This window comes from Equus przewalskii, chromosome 6, assembly GCF_037783145.1.
Source record: "Equus przewalskii isolate Varuska chromosome 6, EquPr2, whole genome shotgun sequence".
Taxonomy (NCBI): Eukaryota; Metazoa; Chordata; class Mammalia; order Perissodactyla; family Equidae; genus Equus; species Equus przewalskii.
This window is the reverse complement of record NC_091836.1, coordinates 46,331,122-46,344,888: the sequence shown is the minus strand read 5'-3', so window position 1 is coordinate 46,344,888 and position 13,767 is coordinate 46,331,122. Positions and strand designations below refer to the sequence as shown.

General features: G+C 59.9%; 2 protein-coding genes across 3 annotated transcripts; one reads left to right on the top strand and one right to left on the bottom strand.

Annotated features, from left to right (window-relative positions):
• Nucleotides 1–994: 994 nt before the first annotated feature.
• TRIR (telomerase RNA component interacting RNase) lies at nt 995–4,166 on the bottom strand. Of its 2 annotated transcripts, none has more exons than XR_011541435.1 (3): nt 3,734–4,166; nt 1,728–1,941; nt 995–1,429 (listed from the first exon to the last, which is right to left on the bottom strand). XR_011541435.1 is itself a non-coding variant. In XM_008509698.2 (3 exons), the coding sequence occupies exons 1-3, from the start codon at nt 4,076–4,078 to the stop codon at nt 1,322–1,324; spliced, it is 531 nt and encodes a 176-aa protein (XP_008507920.2). In that variant the 5' UTR covers nt 4,079–4,151; the 3' UTR covers nt 995–1,321. The 2 variants fall into 2 exon arrangements, 1 of the variants encoding a protein (XP_008507920.2); XM_008509698.2 differs by having other exon boundaries at nt 1,728–1,805; nt 3,734–4,151.
• Nucleotides 4,167–4,198: 32 nt separating this feature from the next.
• On the top strand, nt 4,199–11,485 carry GET3 (guided entry of tail-anchored proteins factor 3, ATPase). The gene is made up of 7 exons (XM_008509700.2): nt 4,199–5,749; nt 6,584–6,731; nt 9,333–9,481; nt 9,566–9,716; nt 10,359–10,466; nt 10,565–10,762; nt 11,141–11,485. The coding sequence occupies exons 1-7, from the start codon at nt 5,589–5,591 to the stop codon at nt 11,270–11,272; spliced, it is 1,047 nt and encodes a 348-aa protein (XP_008507922.1). The 5' UTR covers nt 4,199–5,588; the 3' UTR covers nt 11,273–11,485.
• Nucleotides 11,486–13,767: the final 2,282 nt, after the last annotated feature.

The following is a 13,767-nucleotide window of genomic DNA, read 5'->3' as shown; positions in this document are numbered from 1 at the left end:
CCTTAGGACACCCTATCCCTTGACACATCAACCATCACGTTTGCAAGGTGAGACAAACAGGCCCCTTTGTGCTCCTTCTCCTGATCACATATACAACCCCAGACTCCCTGGAAGGGCTGAACGTAGCTGGCAGGACAGACAGCCCTTCCCCGGTGTGGAGCAGCCCACCAGAAGCCAGATCCCAGACCTGCTCACCTCCTCTGCTGCCAACAGCCCATAACCTCCCCTCCCCTGATGATGCTGGGGCCTCCTCTGTCCTTCAGGTTCCACCCCAGCCTCCCTTCAGCCAGGAGATCCTGTTAAGATATCAAGCACACTATGTTGCTCCTTAGCTCAAAACCCCTCAAAGGCTTCTTCTCGCTAAGAATGGAGTCCCACATTCTCACCCAGCACACAAGGCTCTGTAGGTAATCCACACACCTCCTCCCTCACTCGGCTCCATTGGATGGGTCTCCTCGAAGCTCGCCCCCAGGCCAGGCACTCTCCAGCCTGTCGTTACACTGGCTGGCCCCTCACCCTGGGACATACTCCTTCGCCTTCCTCAGGTCTCTGATCAGATGTCAACAAAAACAGACACCCTCCCAGCAGCCTCTACCCTGTACTTCTTTGCAGTCACCTCCCAAAATGGCTTCCCCTTTTTGTGTTTCTGTTTCCTTCGCAGAAGGGGGCACAGGGGGCATGCGTGGTCTGTTCTGTTCGCTGCCATGGCCCCAGGGCCCAGAGAGCACAGCAGGGGCTCAGTAAGGGTCTGCTCAACGAACAGACGAACAGCTCTCTGTGAAGACACCGCACACGAGGAGCAACAGTGGGGGTGCAGTCCGGGGATATGGGTCCTGAGGAGAGGCTAGGCCTACAGAAGGGGACGCGCCCCTGTCCTCCCCATGCCCCCACAGCCCCGTCGCTGGGGCAGACCCAGGCTTTGGTGGGTGCAGTGGCAGCCAACGGGGGAGGGCTTACGTTGGAGAGAGCAAAGAAGGCAGACCCAGCACACAGCTCCAGCACTAAGTCAAGTTCTTTACTTCCCAGAAGTGATGGCTAAGGGGAGGAAGGGGAGGGAGGGGAGGGCGAGAAGAGGAAGACAGAAGGAGCCAGAGAGAGCGAGGAGGTGGGGAGAGAGGGGAGAGTAAACCACTGGTCTATGAAGTCTCAGGAGGCAAGTGCTCAAGGTAAAAAAGAGTCCTGGAGAACGGTGCGCGGCTGCGGGAAGCATCTCGGTTTCCTTCTGTGTATAAGTCCTTGGGGGAGGCTGCCGCCGCTGCCGCCGCATTAAATAGTTATGTACATCGCAGAGAGTCCCAGGCCGTGGGCAGGCGGGGAGGGGTCATTTCACCAGGGGCCGAGTTTTATCATCATCGCCGCACTGGTGGGCTTTGTACTTTTTCACCTCTGCCATGTACTTGGCCCACGCGTCCCCTTTACTTGTTAATACCTGTGGGGGTTGGGGGGACACAGAGGGGGTTGGGAAGGGGATGCCAGGGAGGCCCAGAACCACAGGCAGGACTGTCCTGAGACAGCTGATCCACCCCCAGTGTCACCCCGGAGGTCCTGGGTTTGAGGTAAAGATCTGCCGAGTCGAATCATCTGGGAGTGTGTTGAAAGCCCTCCTCCCCGACCCAGGACGCCCATCCAAGGCCCAGAGGCCGGCCAGGGAAGGACAGGGCTCCTCAGCCAGGTGCGAGGCTGGAAGGGCAAGGCAATGTGGGCGGCCCCCACCCCAGCCTGCTCACCTCGTCCTCCGTCTTCTGCTTCTTGGCTACTATTCCCGTCTTGAGGGCTAGTTTGTTCCCGCCTCTGCGCTTGCCCACCTGGGTGAAGGGACAGAAGACTGCTACGGTTACAGGAGCCGGGCCCGCGCTTGGCGGCGCTGAGGCCCACTACACCTTCCTAGCCCGGCCCGGTGGCCCGTCCCGACGCCGCGCCCAGCTCCGCCAGCCGGCCGACCTGCGCAGCAATCAGAGAGGAGCACACGCGACTCTTAGCGCCTGCCCTGGGCCCGTGATGCCCAGGCAGTCCTGGACCCCAGGCTGCCCTCCCGGGGAGCGAGAAGAACCCCCACATTGGCAGGGATGGGCTCTGTCCTCACTCTCCAGGCTGAAGCCTCCCCCTCCCTTAGCAGGGACCACACAGACAGTAACAGCTCCCTTTATTGAGCACTTACTGTATGCCAAGCCCTGTGCCAACTGCTTTGGATGGATTATCACCTTTCACTTTTACAGTTACCCTAAGATGAAACTTACAACCATTCCCATTTTACAGGGGAGGAAAGTCTTTGAGAGGGAGAGGCCTGTACCCTCGTCATGCTGGCATCAAACAATGAAGCTGGATTCAGGTCAGGCTGGTCTACGCCACAGAGCAGCATCCTTACCCATCAAGCGACACTGTCCCTCCTCTGCATCTAACCTGGCCTGGCCTCGCCTCCTGGAGGGTACTCCCACAACGGCCCCTCCATGGACAAATGAAAGGGGCAGTGACAACGAATGCCACTCCCACTCGCGAAAGGGCACTCGGCCTCCACCTAGTTCTCACACCATCCCAGGTCCTGACACTTCCCCTTCCTTCGACACAAGTCCTAACTCTGGACTTTAATCCTGGTCCTCCATATTCTCCCACCCACCGAGGGCGTCCGCGCCCCCAGGGCTGCAACAGGTTTCCAGGTGTCATACCATCTCTGCCCTCAACCAGGCATCAAGGGACTGCTTCATTCTTGGCAGATGAAGACACTTGACCCCCCCAGTCCGTAATTCTCAAGTCAACACTTTTGCCCCCACACCACAGGGACTTGATCTGAACATTAGAGACAAAACAAGTTCAGAGCTGACAGTCAATACGGGTGCCATTTATTTAGCCTAGAGTTTCTCAACCTCCAATCAATGACATTTCGAGTGGCATCATTTTTGTTCGAGGGGCAGGGTGGTTCTGTGCATCGTCGGATGCAGAGCAGCATCCCTGGCCTCTACTCATAGATGTCAGTAGCACCCCCTCCCCCAGTTCTGACAACCAAAAATGTCTCCAGACTTTGCCAAAGGTGGGGGGAGGGGGATCATCCCCAACTGAGAACCACTGGTTTAGCCCTTCCTATGACAGCCCCGTACTAACCACTTTTCCAGGATGGCCTCACTGAACCCTCATCACATCAGAAAATGCGATGGGGTCCATTTTTGCAAACAGGGAAAAGGCGCGTGAGCCAGCCTAGACGCTCTACGAAGGCAGCGACCTTGTCTGTCACGTTCACCACGGCATAGCCAGTACCTAGCACAATGCCCAGCACAAGCTAAGGTGCTCAATAAATGGACACTGGACGAATGAGACTCAGGGAGATCATGCAAATTTCCTAAGGTCACACAGTAAGCGGTCTGAGTCTCTAATCACAAAGCTCGGACTCCAGATTTGAATTTCCCCCCCCTTCCCCAGAATGGGAGATGGTCCCCAAATCCAAAGTTTGGGTACCATTCAAAGAGGAATCCTGGTATCCTGGTTTCCCCATTCCCGGAGCGCTGTTTCCAATGCAATTCCCCCCAGCTCCTGGTTCTTGCGGGGAGGCTCCGGGGGTCCCCACCTCCGCCCCCAGACCTCTCTCGTTGGGAATCCAGGTTCCGCATCCTCAGCGGGTGACCCAGAAGGGCCCCTCATCGGGGCCGGAGGGTGGAGCTGGGTCCTGATCCCCTTTCTCGGGCCCCGACTCCCCCTGCCAAGGCAGGCCCCGGCGCCCGCCCCCACCCCCGCGGCTCCTTACGAAGCTGAGCGTGGGGCCCGGGCCGCCCTTCCTCTTCGGATCCCCGGGGCCCGCGGCGGCGCCCGGCTGGTCGGGTCGCGGCGGGCCCGGGGGCGGCTCCTCCTGCCGCTGCCGCTGCTCCTCCTCCATCTTCCGCTTGAACAGTTCCAGGAAGCTGCCGTCGTTGGCGAACAAGTTCACGCCGCCCGACACCGGGCTCGAACCCGCGCCCGACACGTCATCGTCCCCGCTCTCGGGCGACGTCCCGGGCCCGGACTCAGCCCATCGGCTCCCGCCGCCGCCGCCGCTCGCAGGGCCCGGCGCCTCCCGGCCCGGAGGCTCCGCCCGTCTCCCTCGGGCAGCCATTTTGTCGCCAGGTGCCGCGCAAAGGACTCCGGGAAGACCGCTTGGGCCCCGCGCTTGGCGCCCGACTTGTCTCATCCCAGGCAATGCATGCCGGGAACAGTAGCCTGGCCGCCCCTCCCCAGCGTCTGCAGTGGGGGCGGGGCGAACGAGGGATAGGAGGACCCCAAGGTGCTGGCTGGCTCCGGGATGCTCCGCCCCGCGGATGTTAATAATCCAGCTAGGTTTGGCAGGGCGTTACGCAGACGAGGTCTCCCCGGGAATGGGACCATCGAGAGGGACTGGGGCTGTAGCTGGCTCTCGGAGTGAGATTCCTGCTTGGGACTGGGGGCGCATTAGCTTTCCGGGGCTAGAATCCCCTTCTGGCACCAGGGATAATCTCGGTGAGGGAAGGGACCCCGTCTGAGGTTGTGTGTTCAGCTGACATCTCGGAACCTATGTCTGTTAACTAGAGGGCATATCTAGCCTGAGCCCCACAAATAGAAATGGGAGTATCTCTGGAATAGGTACCTGACTTTGGGATGGAGCTCTCATTTGGGAGTAGGGACACAGCTGGCTCCGTGAAGCTGGGGTCCTCATCTGAGAATCAGGGTATTAGTTTATGGGCTGGAGTACTCAAAGGAAGCCGGCGAAATTTCTAGGCTGGAATCCCCATCTAAGGTTGAGTGTCCGCCAAGGGCCTGGGACTCAGCTTGTATTCCTGCCCAGGGCAGAGGTTCAAACAGGGAATTCGCTGAACGGGAGTCTCCCCTCGAACAGGGAGCCCAGTGCAAGGAGGTTTTCGGGAACAGTGTTCCTCCGACGACAAGGAGCGCAGTTGCAGGTGTGGTCCCTGCCCTGGCTGCCCAGCATGGGGGTTCAGGGAGCACTGGACGAGGATGCCCACAACTGGAGTCCTTCTCCCTCTAACCTCCTCGCGGCCCCGGGACCTGTCTCCAACCAGCTAATCAGTTCGTCTAGGATTGGTTTGCGGCAGGAACCAGGTGGCAGCCAGCCAATTGGGTAACAGAGGAGACGGACCTGAGGCGATGTCGGGACCCAATTTGGAGACTAGGGAGGAAATGATGGACAGGAAGTGAAGCCTACGGAGTTAGGCCATGGCGGACCTCGGCTCTAACTTCACGGAAAGGGCTTGGACCGGGTGTTTGGCTGGTTGCTAAGGAGAGGTTGGCGGCTACCGAGACGTGAGAGTGATTGGTGAAAGTAAGAAAAGATGTAGCCAATAAAAGGAGGGCTGCGAGACTTAGTGGCCAATCAGGGGAGGGGTGTAGCCTGGAATGTACCAATATGTTAACTCGGCAGGGGGAGTCTTTGAAAAAATATAGACAGGAAGTCGACAAGGCGGACCCTGGAAGCGGAGAACATAGGAACCATACCTTCTATTAGCTCCTAAAAGCCAGGCCATGAGGAAATTAATTCAGATTCCTAGCCTCGATGGGCATGTGATAAGGAGTTTCCCTTGTAGGGGGCTCTTCATGGTGCGCTCCGTTTGATCACGTGAGCCGGTTCCAAGATGGCGGCAGGGGTGGCCGGGTGGGGGGTTGAGGCAGAGGAGTTCGAGGATGCGCCTGATGTGGAGCCGCTGGAGCCCACGCTTAGCAACATCATCGAGCAGCGCAGCCTTAAGTGGATCTTCGTCGGGGGCAAGGGTGGCGTTGGCAAGACCACCTGCAGGTAGAGAAGCTGCGGCGGGGGCCGGGAAGACGGGTAGGATGTACCACCGGGCGAAGGGGAGGCCAGGGACCGGCTCTTCCACCCCGAGCCGGGCAAGGTGGCTGGGCCGGGGTCTTCCGGGTTGTACTCTCCGGAAGTTCCGTGGAGCAAATGGAAGATACCTCCTGAGTGCAGGCCTGGCACCCTCTGAGTTGGACCATCCCCGTTGGGGCTCAAGGGCTGAACCACAGTGAACCCAACACACGTGGGCGGGAGAGCCATCATCTGGACCGTACCAGAGTGAGCTCAGAGTAGGGGGAGGGGCACCGGGGCCAACTATCCTAGTCTGGTAAACCATGCTGTTCTGTGCCCACGTGGGGGTGGGGGCGGAAGGCGGGGATTAGCGCACGCGTTAAGACTATCCCAGTCTGCTGGGAGTAGGGGGAGGGGTCCTTGGGGCAAATTATGCTGGATAAGTGGACTCAATCATCCTGAGTTTAGCAGGGGGTTCAAGGGACCCCTTAGATTAGCGTTGAGGGAGAAGGCACAGGGTCAAACTATGCTGGCTGGACCCCTGGACCATGCCACTCCGTGCCAGCAAAGAAGCAACAGGCATCAGGCCAGAGCGATTCAGCTGAACCTTATAGCGCTCTAGGCAGCTGGTGGGGACAGTGCTGAGGTCTGAGAGGGTCCCTCTGCGGGGACTGAGGCTTGACCCCACAATTACCATACTCTCCTCCCAAGGCCGCTTCTGTTCCGGGTTCTCTGCTCCTGGGAACCTCCATCTCCGCTTGTGAATCTAGGGAGCAGAGCCTGACCTCTTGCTCCTTGCCTTTTGACCTTTCCCCTGTCCAGCTGTAGCCTAGCGGTCCAGCTCTCCAAGGGGCGGGAGAGTGTTCTTATCATCTCCACCGACCCAGCCCACAACATCTCCGATGCGTTTGACCAGAAGTTCTCCAAGGTGCCAACGAAGGTCAAAGGCTACGACAACCTCTTTGCCATGGTGAGTGGAGCAGGGCTCGGCTCCCCACTCTGGCAGAGGCCCCTTCAGGGCTTTCCTGTGAATGCCCACTGTCAGCCGCCTTGTCCTGCCCGTGCCACAGCCTCTGTCTCTCCAGTTTCACCCCTTCCTGGACATACCCGCGGGGGAACGAGCGGGGAGCAGAAAGGAGGCCAGAGTGGCCTGAGCTGAGTGAGCGAGGGGAGGGAAGGAGATGAAGGAGAGGTCAGTCAGAGCCACATGGTATGGGACCTCGCAGGCCACTGGGAGCAGTTCAGCTCAGACTCTAAGTTTAATAAGAAGCTGTTCGTTTCAAGCAGGGCAATGTCACGGCCAAATTCATTTTTTGAAAAGTTCCCTGTGGTGCCATGCAGAGATTGGATTGTAAGTCAAGGATGGAAACAAGGGGACTGGGGCAGTGACCAGGCGGGAGAGGATGGCAGCCCGAACTCAGGTGGGGTCCGAACATTGAGGGAGAAGTGGTCACGTTTGAGATGTATTTTGGAAGCAAAGCAGTGTGCCTGCTTGGTTGTAAAGTGTGAGGGAAAGAAAGGAATTAAGTACATCTCTCAGTTGGCCCCCAGAGCGGCTGGGATGGGGAAGACTAGGCGAGGAGGAAGTTTAGAAGGGGCACATCAGGAATTGCGTTTGGGCCACAGTGGATCCGAGGTGCCCACTGGACATCCAAGTGGAGATGTCAGGACAGTAATTTAGTCATATGAGCCTGGAGCTTGGAGGCGGTTGGCATTAATTTGGGGCTCATTGTCCCAAGGGTGATATTTAAAGCTGTGTCAGTGGAGGAGAGCATGAGAGAACAGAGAGGCCCAGGAACAATGGGGCCCGGGGGCACATCAGCATTAGGGTCCCGCAGAGGAGAAGGGGGAGCCGCGGGTGATATGGGAGCAGAGGCAGAGGGTGTGAGCTCCTGCGCTCCAGCGGGCAGAGGGGCTCAGGCAGAAGAGGCTGGCGCAGGCACGGCAGTCTTAGAGAGCTCACCCCGCGAGTGGGGCAAGAGCCTGCCTGGAGGGGATGAGCTGAGGAGGTGAGACAGACTGCCATGATGGGAGCTGGGAAGTGAATGGGCCATCAGGGAGGGAGATGGGAGTAGAGGGTTAGGGAGGCGTTTTTGAGAAAGAAGATGCTCTAGAGTGTTTTGATGCCTTTGATGCCCATGCAAATACTCCCTCAGGGAGGGACAAGTGATGTTGCAGGAGGGAGCTGGCAGACTGCGGGCCTCAGGTGGGCGGGAGCTCCATCCAGCACACAGACTCAGGACTTGGGCTCCGCCAGGGCTAGAGGCACCAAGGCAGGGCAGAGGGCCTGGGGCACGTGCAGGGGGAGATGAGGCTGTTGGCAGCCTGTGGCTTCTGTTTCTCACTGAGGCCCAGGCAAGGCACAGGACTCAGCGGAGAGCGAGGGGTGAGTGGGACAGAAGGGGTTTGAGGAGGGAGAAGAGGCGACACCAACTCTGCGGGACGGATTGTCTGGATCACTGAGTGCCCGTTGCACATTTGGTAACGGGAAGAGGGAGCAGGGTGCAAGTTCCTCATTAGGTGTGTTCTCCTGGTGGTCACCTCGGTGCAGTGACATCAAAGAGCTGGGAGTCACCAGGTGGGGACTTTGTCAACCGCAGAGGGAAAAAGGGAGTGTTCACAGACGCAGCGTATGGAGCTGGGCCGGGTAAGGGTGCCAGCTGACAGGGACACTGACACTGAACAAGGGGCAGGGGTGAGGCGATAAGGAGGCCCAGAGAGGCTTAAATAACTGAGGCGGGAGGCGAGGAGACCCGGGTCAGAGAATGGCGTGTGGGAGCTCCAAGGTGGCCCAGTGACCAGGAACAACCCATCCAGAGTGTGACTGGGGGGGTGGTGGATGGGCAGTTTTCCTGCGCAGGAAGTGATCTCTGACTCCAGCAAGTTGGGGGCTTCACCACAGGACCTGTGCAGTCACCACAAAGAGGTGACGTGGGAGGAGACAAGAGAGGGAGACCCCAGGGACAGGACGGGCCTGGCACCGCAGGGATGGTCCTCCTTTCGTGGATTCCACATACATGTTGAGGACCTACTATGTGCCAGACACTTCCAGGGACTGGGGCCACAGGAGTGAACGGAACAGAAAAACCCTGCCTTCGTGGGGCTGACATTCAGGTTGGGGAGGCAGACGGTAAACATGGAAAATGAACCATGTGGGCTGTGAAGCGGGGCTGAGTGTTAAGGAGAAAGGAAGCGGGGCGGGGGGCCGGGACTGTGCTGTCAGATGGAGTGGTCAGGGAAGGCTCAAGTTAGAGGACCGATCTGGAGGCAGCCAGGGGCCCATGTGGGGGAACCGCCTGTGCAAAGGCCCTACAGCAGGCTTCAGCTTCCCTCTGGGGACCCTCAGCACAGTTTGCAGTTTTCCTCTGCTTGTGAAATGGTTTGACAATTTGTGCAACCACATGAGATCTTAAGTTCCTGAGGGAGGGCCGTGGCACCTCGGGGTGTCCCCAGCCATGACCTGATGTAGGGCCTGAGGTCAGGGCCCTCCATGGGCTCCCCATGGCCTGGCGCCCGGCAGGGAAGGCCCTGGCAGTAGCAGCAGCCTGAGTCTCGATCCCTCGGCCCCCAGGAGATTGACCCCAGCCTGGGCGTGGCCGAGCTGCCTGATGAATTCTTCGAGGAGGACAACATGCTGAGCATGGGCAAGAAGATGATGCAGGAGGCCATGAGCGCCTTCCCGGGCATCGACGAGGCCATGAGCTATGCAGAGGTCATGAGGTCAGGCCCGTCCTGTGGGGCTGGGAGCTGCCCGGGCTGGGGCGGGAGAGGGGCGGAGCGGGCCTGACCCCCCTCTCCCCGCAGGCTGGTGAAGGGCATGAATTTCTCGGTGGTGGTGTTTGACACGGCACCCACAGGCCACACGCTGAGGCTGCTGAACTTCCCCACCATCGTGGAGCGGGGCCTAGGCCGCCTCATGCAGATCAAGAACCAGATCAGCCCCTTCATCTCTCAGGCAGGCAGCGCCCCAGGGCATCCAGCAGTCCCCGAGTCCAAGGGGGCCCCCAGACGCTCGGATGCGCAGTAACAAAGGCCTTTCCCACCCACCCCTCTCTGTCGGCGCTTCCCACTGGGTGGGATGGATCTTCCCCGTGGGAGGACTGTTCCCCCTGCTCCATAGCACTCGGTGTCCCCATGCCTGCCCGCGGAGTGCCCCAGACAGAGCTTGAAAGCATGTATTCCAGAGCCCGGTGGCCCAGGTCTCAATGCTCTGCACTCTGGTGACACAGCTGTGTGACCCCAAGCAAGTCACTTCACCCCTCTGGGCCTCACCTTCCTTGTCTGTCAAATGGAGATCACGCGAGTGCCACTGTGGGTTGTTCACAGCATGACAACCCCGATGCTCCCACACTTCTGCACAGCACCCCAACACCCACGGTCCACACATGGGGAAACTGAGGCTCCAGGAGGTGAAGCCCTCTGGCCACAGTCCCCCAGAAATGGCAGAGCTGGGATTTGACTACTGTGGTGTGCTCGAGGGCCCACGCCCTTAACTGCTGGGAGGTGTCAGGAGTCATCCCGCGAGTGGTTAGAGACCCTAATCCGGGGATGTGAGGGGCCCCAGGTGAGCCATGAGTCCCACATGCCTTCCCCACAGATGTGCAACATGCTGGGCCTGGGGGACATGAATGCAGACCAGCTGGCCTCCAAGCTGGAGGAGACACTGCCCGTCATCCGCTCCGTCAGCGAGCAGTTCAAGGACCCTGTGAGTTGAGGTCCAGGCGGGCGGTGAGGGGCTCAGCAGACAGGGACAGGGGACAGGGCCGGAAAGTGCCCCTCACTGCCCCCTCTCACGCCCTGCAGGAGCAGACGACCTTCATCTGCGTGTGCATCGCCGAGTTCCTGTCCCTGTACGAGACGGAGCGGCTGATCCAGGAGCTGGCCAAGTGCAAGATCGACACGCACAACATCATCGTCAACCAGCTCGTCTTCCCCGACCCCGAGAAGCCCTGTAGGATGTGCGAGGCCCGCCACAAGATCCAGGCCAAGTACCTGGACCAGGTGTGCATGCCCGCCCCTCCGACCCAGGAGCCGGGCCTGGCCGCCCAGCCCATCTCCTCTCTGACCTTTCGCTCCACCCTACCCTCTGGTCCTCTTCCCAGCCTCCTACCGTCTCCCCTACTTCATCTCTTTCACCCTAATTCTGGCTCAAGGACTGTGGCTGGCCTGGGTCCCTGTGACCCTGGGGAGTGGGAGATCCAGCCCAGTGCTCTCCATCCTCACTGGTGCCACCCCCACCTGTGACCCTGGGAAGCCTCTGCCCCTTATTCTCTCCCTGACCCCGGGAGGTCCCCAGCCTGACCTCTTCTGTTGTCCCACACTCTGTCCCTGTCCTGTGGCCCCCTGACCGCTGCCTTCTGCCCTCTGCCCTGGCTGTAGATGGAGGACCTGTATGAAGACTTCCACATTGTGAAGCTGCCGCTGCTGCCCCATGAGGTTCGGGGGGCGGACAAGGTCAACACCTTCTCTGCCCTCCTCCTGGAGCCCTACAAGCCCCCCTGCGCCCAGTAGCACTGCTGCCAGCCCTAGCTGCTGCCGTTTTACACCCACCCTCCACCCCCACCGGGGCAGAGTTTGCACAAAGTCCCCCCATAGTACAGGGGGAGCAACTTGGGGGGCAGGAGGCGGGGAGGGGGTCTGTTCCCCCTGGTGGGGTCAGGGGGGCTGTAGCTGCCCCCCACCTCTCCCTGCCTCTTGCCCCTCAATAAAATGATCTTAAACCACTGTGGATGTTGATCTAGGGGTGAGCACCTCCATGTACAGTTGCACAGGTTGTTCACTACACAAAGATGTCACATCCAGAGGGGTGCAGTCACAACTGAGACCTAATAGAGATGTATATTTATTATGGCAGTTTTGGAAGGAGGGCATTCTTCAGTAAGGAGGTACTTTTTCTAGCTCTGTATGGGTAGGGGTGTTCTGCTGGGGCTGTAAAGCCTGGAGTGGAAGAGAGGAGCATCTGCCCACTTCCTTCGAGGCTCAGAGCATGGGAACCAGGAGGCCCCTTGGACAGCCCCAGGCTGGTGGGGAGCGGATTAGGCCGGCAGCGGGCCCAGCACTGCCTGCTGTTTGGTTTGGGAATTAGTGGGCGCCCTGGGCAGAGGCTGGTCCTGCCAGACTGGGGATTAACAGTCTCCGCCCCCCCAGTTCCTGTCTCCGTGGGATGGCATCAGCTCCTCCCAGCACCCGGCTGCCACAGGGGGACTGGTTAGGGGGCAGGGTGGCAGAGGACTCAGGCCCGAGCGACCCCCGGAGCCCTGGCCGGGAGTGAGTGGCCGTCAGTGTGAGCTTCCGTGCCCTGTCCCTAAGCCGGAGACGTAGTGTGGCCATTCACAGAGCCGTGGCACAAGTTCACCTGACCTGGGAAGGTCAGCACAGCCTGGAGGGCACCTAGCGGGTCCCCATCTCCCGCCCACTCTCCCGGCACTGCCTAGACAGCCACTGTCATTCCCGCTGGAGAGACCAGGACTGGACGTGACCTCGGGCCTTTGCCAGGGCCAAGTCAGAGCTGGGGGGTGGACCGAAAGGGGGTGCCTGAGGAACCCTCAGGAGTCAGGAAGTGTGAGTCAGGAAGGGATGTTCACACTGCGCACACCCAGGGTCTGGGCGTGCCAGGATGTGTGTGTAAGGGGGACCCAGCCACGAGCCTAGACGTGTCTCCCCACTTGACCGCTGGGTGTGCATAAGCGGGTGTGGGCTCGTGGGAGTGGCGCTTGTAAACAAACAGTGGTACAGCCATGGCAAAGACCCCAGGCTCCGAGGCAAATGGCCTGGGGTTCACATCCCAGCCGTGCCGCCAGCAGGCTGTGTGACATCTGAGCCTCAGTTTCCCTATCTGGATAGTGGGAATAAGGAGCACCAATTTCACAGTCCTGCGTGTAAGGACTCAATGAGATGCGACGAGTAACGCCTTTACGGCGGCTCGAGGCATTGCACCTGCCAAGCAGCGTTTATTCTCACTAGCTGCTACAATTATTAAGCATGTGAACTAACCTGGGCAACCTGCCCCAGCCCAGCGGGGGTCCAGCAGCCAGAAACGAGTGGGGACACTGAGCTGGGGGAGGGAGCATGCCCACGGTGCGGGGGCAGGGGCAGGGGCGGGCGGGGTGGTGGCGGGAAGGGAGGGAGAGGGGGCCGGCTGCGGTGGGTGTGAGGATATGTCCTAGGGAGTGGGGCCTCTTTCTGGTCGGGAACACGGAGCCCATCAACTCGAAGCCTGTCCCCTCCCCACGTCCCGCAGCCAGCAGCGCCACCGCTCGCCCCCTTTTATGGGCTGTCCGGCAGCTGGACAGCGGAGGTGCAGGTCCGAGGGTGGCCAGCCCGGGCTGGTTCCTAATTACCCCGGGTGGGGCGGACATCTGCCAAGCTGGGAACACGGCGTCCTTGCTGGCAGGGCTTCGGGTGGGGCCTTCCAGAGCCATCCGCACTCCTAGCGCAAGGGGCAGACTCGGGGGCTCAGGGCAGCCCCAGGCGCCCCTCTTGGGGCTGGAACTCTGAGCCTCCGCTCCTCCCACACTGGGCTACGCATTCAAGCATTCGAGGTGGGGGCTGGGAGGCCCATTTGTGCCCGGTTGGGAACGCCCCCTTTGTAGGTTTCTGTGAGGGGGAAACATCTGTCCCACATCAGTGCCAAATGTGGAGACAAGGTTGTCTGTCCCGAAGCTTGCGTGTTCATGGCGATGCAGAGAGTGTGAGACCTGAGGTGTGTGTCTGGGTGTGTGCGCCTGCACACCTCAGTGAGGGAGGAGGGAGCGCTTTATGTATTGATGAGCAAAGGCAGGTGCATTTCATGAGGGGTAATGGGGAGGACCGTACTGGGCGTGACCCTCAGGGTCTGTTGGAGAGGGGTCGCTGTTGCATGAGTGTGTATTTGCAACATTGGTGAACCTAAGGGACCGCTGGGACCCCGCTCTGACCCCCAGGACCTCGTGCTACTGTGTTGAGAACAGGAGTTCCTCCATCTGGTGTGTGACCATGGGTGTGTCCTTGCCAGGGAGGTCAGGAAT

What these genes read in the sequence shown, in the direction of transcription:
- GET3 (XM_008509700.2), top strand. Translation starts at nt 5,589, where the DNA reads ATGGCGGCAGGGGTGGCCGGGTGGGGGGTTGAGGCAGAGGAGTTCGAG. An exon ending in GTTGGCAAGACCACCTGCAG is followed by an intron (nt 5,750 to 6,583) that starts GTAGAGAAGCTG and finishes TCCCCTGTCCAG; the next exon opens with CTGTAGCCTAGCGGTCCAGC. An exon ending in ACGACAACCTCTTTGCCATG is followed by an intron (nt 6,732 to 9,332) that starts GTGAGTGGAGCA and finishes CTCGGCCCCCAG; the next exon opens with GAGATTGACCCCAGCCTGGG.
- TRIR (XM_008509698.2), bottom strand. Translation starts at nt 4,078, where the DNA reads ATGGCTGCCCGAGGGAGACGGGCGGAGCCTCCGGGCCGGGAGGCGCCG. An exon ending in CGGGCCCCACGCTCAGCTTC is followed by an intron (nt 1,806 to 3,733) that starts GTAAGGAGCCGC and finishes CCCTTCACCCAG; the next exon opens with GTGGGCAAGCGCAGAGGCGG. An exon ending in AGCAGAAGACGGAGGACGAG is followed by an intron (nt 1,430 to 1,727) that starts GTGAGCAGGCTG and finishes CAACCCCCACAG; the next exon opens with GTATTAACAAGTAAAGGGGA.